General features: G+C 40.8%; 1 protein-coding gene across 1 annotated transcript in view; it reads left to right on the top strand.

The window, feature by feature from the left end:
• The window catches only part of metap1 (methionyl aminopeptidase 1), a 12661-nt gene extending 3319 nt beyond the window's left edge, over positions 1–9342 (top strand). Inside the window, exons 3-11 of the mRNA XM_005750438.2 lie at positions 1322–1431; positions 2306–2366; positions 6201–6292; positions 6385–6468; positions 6729–6867; positions 7547–7678; positions 8337–8480; positions 8565–8630; positions 9169–9342. Coding sequence (XP_005750495.1) covers positions 1322–1431; positions 2306–2366; positions 6201–6292; positions 6385–6468; positions 6729–6867; positions 7547–7678; positions 8337–8480; positions 8565–8630; positions 9169–9335 — 995 coding nt within the window. The 3' untranslated portion in view covers positions 9336–9342. The remainder of the gene's footprint in view (positions 1–1321; positions 1432–2305; positions 2367–6200; positions 6293–6384; positions 6469–6728; positions 6868–7546; positions 7679–8336; positions 8481–8564; positions 8631–9168) is intronic.
• Positions 9343–9348: the final 6 nt, after the last annotated feature.

Raw genomic sequence — 9348 nt, forward strand, 5'->3', positions numbered from 1 at the left:
AACAGACTATACTAACTACATTCAAATATGCTCCTGTAATATCCTAGCTGCAACTAAACCCGGAAAACCGAAAAGTGTAAATATCTCACTGCACTGCAAGTGATCACACCATAACTTTGAAAACACTGCAGTCAGTGCAGACATGGGTACACACACTACAAACAAGTACTGTTAAGAATTTAGAGCTATACATTACATACTGTGGATTGAAACAAGGAAGTGGCACAAAACAAACTAATGAGGTTTTCTAAAAATGGAAATAAAAAGTTATTTAGTCCTTACAAGATGCAGTAACTACTACTACTACTAAAATGTAAGCTACAAGGAAATCAAAAAGGACAGTGGGACAAGGTCAAATTAGTGACTGCAAAAACCAGACAATTCCAACACAAAATAAAAACCACTATTTGATAACCATAATTTGAAACAGGTCTGAACCAAAAGAAACCTAAAACTAAAAAATGCTGATTATACCCGCTGCATCGCTAATTTTCCCAAGTACATGAAATCTAAGTCTCAGCAAATTCATTCATCAAACTCGTAACCACACTGAAGCGTGACTGTCAAAAGAAACACCCGCATGGCAAGATGACCCAACTCTAAGGCTACGTCCACACTAATGTGTTTTCTCTCCGTTTTGGCCTCCCGTCCACACTGAGACGGCGTTTTCCTCAAGGAAAAACACAGCGTCTTGAAAACGCATACATTTCAAAACTGAGCTGCCCCCTCGCAGTGTGGACGCTCATAAACGCAGACGTCCTAAAATGATGACGCATTTTAGTCATGTGATGCAGTCATGTGAATAATTAAACAAAGATAGCTGAGTGCATTGCACAGCAGTTGTTTTGATTGCTCTCAATTTTGACCGACCTAAAAAAGATTAATATAAGTTTGTACATGCTCCTGTTAGCTTCTCTTCAAATTCTTTAATTTTCACTCGCTTTTGCGCAGGACTGGAACGTAAGTGATTTCGGTCGTTTCAATGTGAACGCACAACTCTGTGAAAACGACTGAAAACACTAGTGTGGACGCAGAGCATTTTCAGACGAAAACGCTGTTTTCAAATCTATCCGGGCTAGTGTGGACGTAGCCTAAGGCAGCACATATCCATTACCACAGATCAAAATCATTCACAGTTTCCTTTTAAGACTCCTCTGCCAATCAAATTGCAGCTCAGAAAGCTGAGAGGTGGCACCCCTTACATATGCGTGTCCTTTTAGAGTCACGAGTTGGTGAAACTTCTTTCTGTACTTTGTGCCAGATGATTCAGACACCCTGTGAGTTGTTTTATGTGTATGTTGTATATTCTTTTGTATTTTAGAGGAAGAGAAGAACCAAAATGAATCTAAGAACTGTGTGGAGAAGGAGATCAACACAGACCCATGGCCAGGGTACCGCTACACAGGAAAACTACGCCCTCACTACCCTCTGGTAAGTAATGAAAAATGAACGGGCAGGCAGAACAGCTACAGTCCACTATATAGGACTGCATTAACCTGCACTAGCCAAACAAACTGGACTTTGGGGATCAAACATGGCATGGTATGGATAGCCCAGCTTCAGTACACTACTAAGCCTAGTTTATGGTCATTGCATTGGTTATTGCATGTAAAGTTGTCTTGCTGACAAGATAAACTAGGTGTACACATAAAAGGTGAAGTGAAATGACATTGAGTTATCTACATGTAATAAAATCATCCCAACAAGTATTTCACAGATTGTAACAGATCAGGGGAATAAACGAAGCCAACAGGAAAAGCATCATCTGAACTTTTCAGTCGTGTCATCTCACTTGGCTGCAGTTTGTGTGAAAAACTATTGCCAACATACAGACAAAAGCTGTTGGATTAGGACATCTGAGAATCTAGACACTGCTGATCCTTTGCTGTTAGCTTCCCGTGAGATGTGTTAGGTCTCCTGGTACCACTGCTACTGATGCGAGGTGTAGTAAATGCACATAAAGCCAGAATTAAACTGAATACATCAGTACGTTGACACTGATATCCGGTCCAGCTTTTTGAATCAGGATCAGACTAATATCCGACTAATGTCAGAACGGTGCATCAAAAAAAAAGGGCTGGTGGTGGTGGGGTGCATTGGATTTATAACACAGCATGAAACGGGTACAAGCTCAAGCATAAAGATAAGAATCATCTTATGGTATTTACCTTATTCAAATGAATGGAAATCAAACACAGACACTAAAAGGAAATGTTACATTTTGTTACTTGCTTCAAGGATTCTCTTATATAAACACTGACACGCTGAGTTAACCTGTCTGTCTTTCTTCTGGCCTTCTCTGTAGACTCCCATGAGACCTGTGCCAGGTGACATCCAAAGACCTGACTATGCTGATCATCCCAGAGGTAACCCGATCTCTTTCTGTTCCAGCAGAAGTGATCTTTTTATTTATTTATTCATTTTAAGCTGTAAATCCTTTTTGGCATGTCACACTGTGCAGGGAAGTGCAGTTCATCAGAGGTACTGTGTACAAGTAAGAGGATTCATTCAGGGCTTTCATACTTTTGATAAATCAGAAATCAACCCTAGCTCAAATTGGGGCATGGGACATGATGAGCATAAGCTGTGGTGTCTTGGTATAAAATGAAAATATTACAATATTTAACCTGACTTTGACCTGCATAACTGATGGGTTCATTGGTATTTTAGTGGCAAATAAGTTACTAATATGTCATTTCGTAAGTATGTGTTGACATCAGCTAAGTGGGGGAAAAAGTCCAGACCACATTCATTATTACCACAATAAATGAGTTAGAAACTAATGGCACAGATACGCATGCATGAGCATTGAGAGCTACCTGTTGAAGGCCCGTCTCTGTCTCTGTCTGAACAATGCACTCATCCATGCATGCATGTTCTGCCATTTTTGCATGAATGCACAGATAAGCTGATACGTCTTGTGCTGTCAGCTAAAGATCTGTACACACAGAGGATAGTCTGAACAGGCGGGTAATGAAGAGCCACATCAGCAAGTTTTGTGCTATAATTGAAATTCAGCAGTTTATCGAGATATTTGTCACCTGTTCATTTTAAATTTTGCTTAAGTGGGCATATTTAATATGGTGAGGCAACTGTGCCGCGTTCAGCCACAACAACCAGTGTACAATTGAGCTCATGCATTAGAATTAATATCACATGGTTTATATTCAGATGCAGAATTAGATGTGTGCTCACTGTTTGTCCAGGATTATGTTTGCTTACTTGTTTCTAGTCTTTTCAAGTCCACTCAAAGGATAAATTCACATATGAGCCTCTACGTTCTTTTTCTTACATCATGGGCAGAACACATTTTACATTACATGCTGTAGCTACTTAGTAACCTTATTGTACAGATGTGGTTGGGCACAGACCATTTGATTTGTGCATCATTTTCAACTTCTAATGATGAAATTCATGTTACTCACAAGTAGACCCTACTCGCTGACAAGAAATATGTAATCCTGCAGTTACACGTGGAGTTGAGTTGACTCAGTGAGTATCAGCCTGAGATACAATGGCTATACTCTCATTCTGTATTGCTTCTGTCCTTGCTCTTTAAAAGATTTTCCTTGTTGGTGTAAGTCTGATTCCTAAACCATTTCCTAAAGTCCATCTCCAGACTCTAACCTTATTTTTAGCTGATGGTGTTGTTTAGCCTCTCCAACATACTGACTTCATCAGGATTTTAAGAGTGGGGTGGAACAGAGGAGCAGCTCATCATGATTTGCTGTGTTGCTCAGTAGTCACTCCTTAGGGGTGCTGAAAAAGTGTGGACTAAACCTTTAAAAATTCACTGATAGATTAATCGTTTCTTCTCCCACAGCGCTCACTGGACTGTTTTTAAATCCAGAACCTGATATTTCTTGTTATGATCTTGTCAAGATCCATCAGTAAATCTGGATTTAAATGTATCTACATGGGCAAAGTATTGTGCTTAGTGCAGCTCGTTTTAAAGCTGCTGCATACAGTATATGGATGTAATTTCACAGTTCAGCTTTTGGAGATGTAGCACTTTGAAATCAGTGAATATCATGTAGGCACATCTGTACTGATGCCTTTTATTTCTAAGCTGGTGTTTCAAACCGGACTTGAATAGTCTTCTTTCTAATGTCCCTGTAATATCTCACGGTGATCTCTCTCCCTCGTTGGTGTTGGATTTATTGCAGGGAAAAGTCAACCTGCTGACAGCTCTGCTGTCACGCTGTGTTTTTTTAATCACCAGTTTGTTTCTTTTATGTAAATTATCACAAGCTGAGATTACTCTAACCTGCCTTATTTTACATTTATTTCTCTGGGCAAGTCATTCTTTTTTTGCAGCCATGGCAACCTCTGCATCCGTGTCATCTGACTGCATAGATCCACACTCAGGTAGTCATGGTTACAGTCTCCTTTCATTCTCCTGTGGTGCCAATTCGGGGAGTGAAGTACAATTGATTCAGGACAGTGTTTCAATGGATTTAAATTATTACTGGTAAATAGGGATTCTTTAATAACTCAAATGTGGACAGTGAGCATCTTCAAATCAGCCGGTACACATCAACTAGCTGCACATTCCAAAGGAAAAGGCCGAAAAATTCCTGACAGAGGCCTCTTATTAGTTCAGGCTCGGTCCCGCTTCAGGGCTGAACACAAGCATTTTCAGCAGTGATTTTCATTCTGAAAACATAATGTACACACGGTCCTTTTCTCATACTTCGCTTCTTCTCAGAACAGGTGTATCAAAGTGTTAGTAAGTCCAATTGATTTCCATTGTCACACTGTGGCCTCTTCAGGTCAAAAGGACACCAGCATTTGATTCAAACACTAATCTGTCTCATGTCTGTGTTGCTAGGCAACTGTTCACGTTCATCCAGCATTCATCTGGTCGAGTTAATAAATTATGGACCAGCGAATTATTGATGACACGGGTGCTTTGACCAACAGATATTTGTATGCATTTTGCAGTCCAATTAAAATGTTGGGCTCTTGTTGGATCGGTCGTTACCAAGCTGACCTGCTGCACTGAGACCTGCACTTTTGTTGTTCTCCATATAACAGAAGCTGCCGAGCTTTGTTCTTCTGAGCCGACGGTGTGAGTGTCATTAGAGCCTGCCTCTGCTCAGGTGCTGAAGCTGTAGTGTAGTCTTTATAGGAGTGGCTAGTTATTTATAGGAGTGGCTAGTTATTTATAGGAGTGGCTAGTTATTCATAGCAGCACAAGATGCTTGTTAGATGTTTAGGGCTGAAGCTGGCAAAATATCAAAACAGTTCAGCTTGATATGCACTCATGACTCTTTATTAAGAACACCAGTGCAAACTAATAGACAGACTGCAATCTGATGCAATTCTACGTTTACACTTGTGATTTTTGTTGATATTGTGAGAAAGATGGTTTGGTTTTGTACTGGATTTAAATATACTATCGGTCCTCATGATCATACATGAGGTCATACCTGAGGTGAGTACATTTTTCAGATTTATACTGCTGTACAAGCAGTAAAAAATTAAACATCACAAGGATTTCACATTAAAAGTACCAAAACTAAACCAGGTGGCACTCCTGTGCTACCATCAGTAGTTCTATTCCTCTGACATATCAAAAACAACGTTCATGTCTTAAAACAAGGAATACCTGTTTGTAGTGATTAAACTTTTCTCATGAGAGCGCACACTGGGCTTAGACTTTAGCCATGGCTTTCTGAGAGTAGATTTGCCTTCTGCTATAGAGAGTAGTGTTTTTTTTTATTTAGTTTTCCAGATGTTCCCTGTTCTTACACAGTGGTTTTTACTGAAACTAAATCACTGTTTTCTGATGGTCTAGAGGTGGATTAATTGTGTACTGTAACTTGTTGAAGCTGCGAGGAGTCAGAGACAACTGAAGGTAAAGCTCATAGGACAGTATGGATTAACATGATTGCCTTTATTTAAGTATCTATATTCTTGCATGGGGTAATAGTTACAGTTGCACCAATTGCAGTGTAACTGTTAAAATTATAGTATGGATGACAATGCCTTCTCAGTAACAGATGATTTATTTAGTTGTCACTTGTGATGGAAAAACAAAATCAATCAGGAGAATGTAAATCCAGCAGTGACAGTCTGGAAATTGATAGACTGACAGCAGCTGCTATTGCAAGATCCTGGCTGAATGAGCTCATCAGTTTCACTGAGTATTGACGTGTGAGTGATGCCAGTTGTCTGTCCTTGTTTCCGTCCCGTAGGGATGTCTGAGTCCGAGCAGTTCTTGAAGGGGACGTCACAGATCAAGACTCTTTACCCCGAGGACATTGAGGGCATGAGAGTTGTATGCAAGGTAGCAATCAGTATTGACTGTCTGCTTTCAAGGCGTGCATTTCTAGCTTACCTTTTATTGCAGTGCGATTTTGACATGTGTGCTATTTGCAGCTGGCAAGAGAAGTTCTGGACATTGCAGCCGTGATGGTGAAACCAGGCGTTACAACAGAAGAAATTGACCACGCCGTACATCTGGTGCGTTGTTTTGAAACAAGACACAATGCCTCATTTTTGGATCCACTAAACACAAACTCGCATTATGGCTCATTATAGTTCATCCACATGTCAGCGCCAGGCATGTAAGCAACGTAAGCACTTAGGTTTGAACTGTTAAATATATCAAATGAACTCCTTTAAAATGGATTATTGATCTTCGATATTTGTCATACATTTACATTTGTACTCTGTTGTTGCACTGCTGCCATCTCTGTAACATACACACTTTGTCCCGACAGGCCTGTTTAGCAAGGAACTGCTACCCCTCCCCTCTCAACTACTACAATTTTCCCAAATCCTGCTGCACGTCTGTTAACGAAGTCATCTGCCATGGCATCCCAGACAGAAGACCCCTGCAAGAAGGAGATATCCTCAATGGTGCGTTCACTGCCTCACATGTCTTCTCTTATCTGTTCCTGCTTTACTGCCATCGTGTGCTTTAATCTCCAGGGAACTTTAATACTACAGTGTTTAAAAATGTATTCATATTCCCAATGTCTAGCAAAGTCCTGTGAATGCTTGAGTTTGTATACTGGTAAATGTTTGAGGTGAGGGGGGGAAGGGGAATTGGGATGACAAATGATTGTACCGAGATCCCGAAATGGTATCAGCAGGAGTTTGGCCAATTTTAGCCTCTTTATGAATATTTCTGCTAAGGCGACGTCTTCTATCCGCCACTCCCCTCAGAGCGTCTGATGGAGTACTTGCCAACAACTCATCTCTCGCTGCGTGGCCCAACAAGACAAATAGTTTCATTAACCTCTACCAGTGGGGCTTTGCCAGTCAGATTCTCTGCTGTCTATATTTTTCCTCAAGTGGGGAAAAGTCCCAGTTTGCAAACTGGCACTTCCAATTTTATCAGCAATTTTTTAATAAAAGGATATTTTGTATTGCCTTGCAAATGGATACGTGTTTTCTGAAAACTTGCTAGCGCCTGTTATTAACTGCTCTTGGCAGGTCATTCATAATATTGCTCCCTTTGTGTTAAACATAAAAGAATTCAGTTTGTCATCTGATACAATGGTCCTGACATATTTGTCTTCCCACGCTCACGCAGTGGACATCACTGTGTACCACAATGGTTTCCATGGCGACCTCAACGAAACCTTCTTTGTTGGAGAGGTGGACGAAGGAGCAAAGAAACTGGTTCAGACTACGTATGAATGCCTTATGCAAGCCATTGATTCTGGTAGGCTCACTTTCTGTCTTTCTAACATTTTACAGTGATGGGGGTGTTTTGTGTTGATGTGATGGACGTTATGTTATCTACCCTTGTTTAATCAAAGACACAGCTTTGGCTAAATCAGCCAGTATTAGCTTATTAGGATTATTGGTATCAATATATTGAGGTCATTGAATAACAAGAATTAGCAGAGTTCGGCCACCAGAGAGCACTTACATTTCAGAGCAAGTGGAAATTGATGGGTCATTCCTCAGTGACCCATCAGTTTGTGAACTGCAATCCTTAAAGTGGCCAGGATGTTGCAAATTCTGATTATCTACATGTGCGTGGCAACTGGGATGCACCATCTGCTGAGGAACATCATGCATTATGGAAGATTATCAGCTAATCACATTTTTATTTTCTGGTCTGCGCAATAAAAATAAAAGCAGATCCTCTTTTCCCACAGCCTCTTCAGAGGTCTTGTTTTGTCCAGTTAATAGTCAAAGATATTCAATTGACTGCTGAAGGCAAACTCAACATTACCTTTGTGAACCTGAAATAGGAAAATACTTTACATTTTGAAACATTGACGTAGAAACAACATCGTTTTCCATGTCAAATAGTTACACGAGTGTGTGTGGTTCAGGAAATAAACTAAGCCCTGTGTTGTTTGCTTCCTCAGTGAAGCCTGGCATTCGCTACAGAGAGCTGGGTAACATCATCCAGAAGCACGCTCAGGCCAACGGCTTCTCCGTGGTGCGCAGCTACTGCGGCCACGGCATCCACAGACTTTTCCACACGGCTCCCAATGTGCCGCACTATGCCAGTGAGTAACTCCCACGGTTAGCGCTGAATGTGTTAGCATTAATTACTCAAAAGTGCATGATTTATGTTCTCCTTAATTTCCCAGAAAACAAAGCAGTTGGTGTTATGAAGCCTGGCCATGTGTTCACCATTGAGCCCATGATATGTGAAGGTGAGTGTAACCTTTGTATGAATAATAATCTTTACAGAAATAGATCAAATGAATATGTTAGAAAACTGCCTTAATTAGACTATTTGCAAACTACATAGTTCAAGCGACTAAAACTAGAATACTATGTCAAGTTAAACATTGGAATTCTTGTTTCTGTTTGCAGCTTTATTGCAGTGTAGTTCTCATAATACACCATAAATGGTGTTTTGCTTGGTTTTTAGGAACAGAAGCCTTTGAAGAAACCAAATTGTTTTATCTAATCAGCTCATCCTAAAGCAAAATGACCAAGTTGCCTTCAGAAATCACCTTCACAGTCGAGCATATACTGAGCAAAGCTGAGACTATTAACAGATTCTTACAGGGTAAAATTGTGTAAAGCCAGGCTCCAAAATGGGTCATTACACTTTAAAACCTTTAACTATCTCACAGGTAAACAGTGAGTCATTGCATAGCTCAGAGGCTTTGTTTTGTCGACTTTGCTAAATTGACTTAGGGTAAGCCAAAGTCAGAAATCGTGTGCGTGTGTGTAATGTCTCAGGTGGCTGGCAAGATGAGACGTGGCCAGACGGCTGGACGGCGGTGACCAGAGATGGGAAGCGCTCGGCTCAGTTCGAACACACCCTGCTGGTGACGGAAACCGGCTGCGAGATCCTCACCCGCCGTCTGGAAGACAACGGACGCGCTCATTTCCTCAGCCAAATGTAGACCGGACAGAAAC

Source organism: Pundamilia nyererei, unplaced genomic scaffold (assembly GCF_000239375.1).
Source record: "Pundamilia nyererei isolate P.nyererei 1_Seehausen unplaced genomic scaffold, PunNye1.0 scaffold00274, whole genome shotgun sequence".
NCBI classification, from domain to species: Eukaryota; Metazoa; Chordata; class Actinopteri; order Cichliformes; family Cichlidae; genus Pundamilia; species Pundamilia nyererei.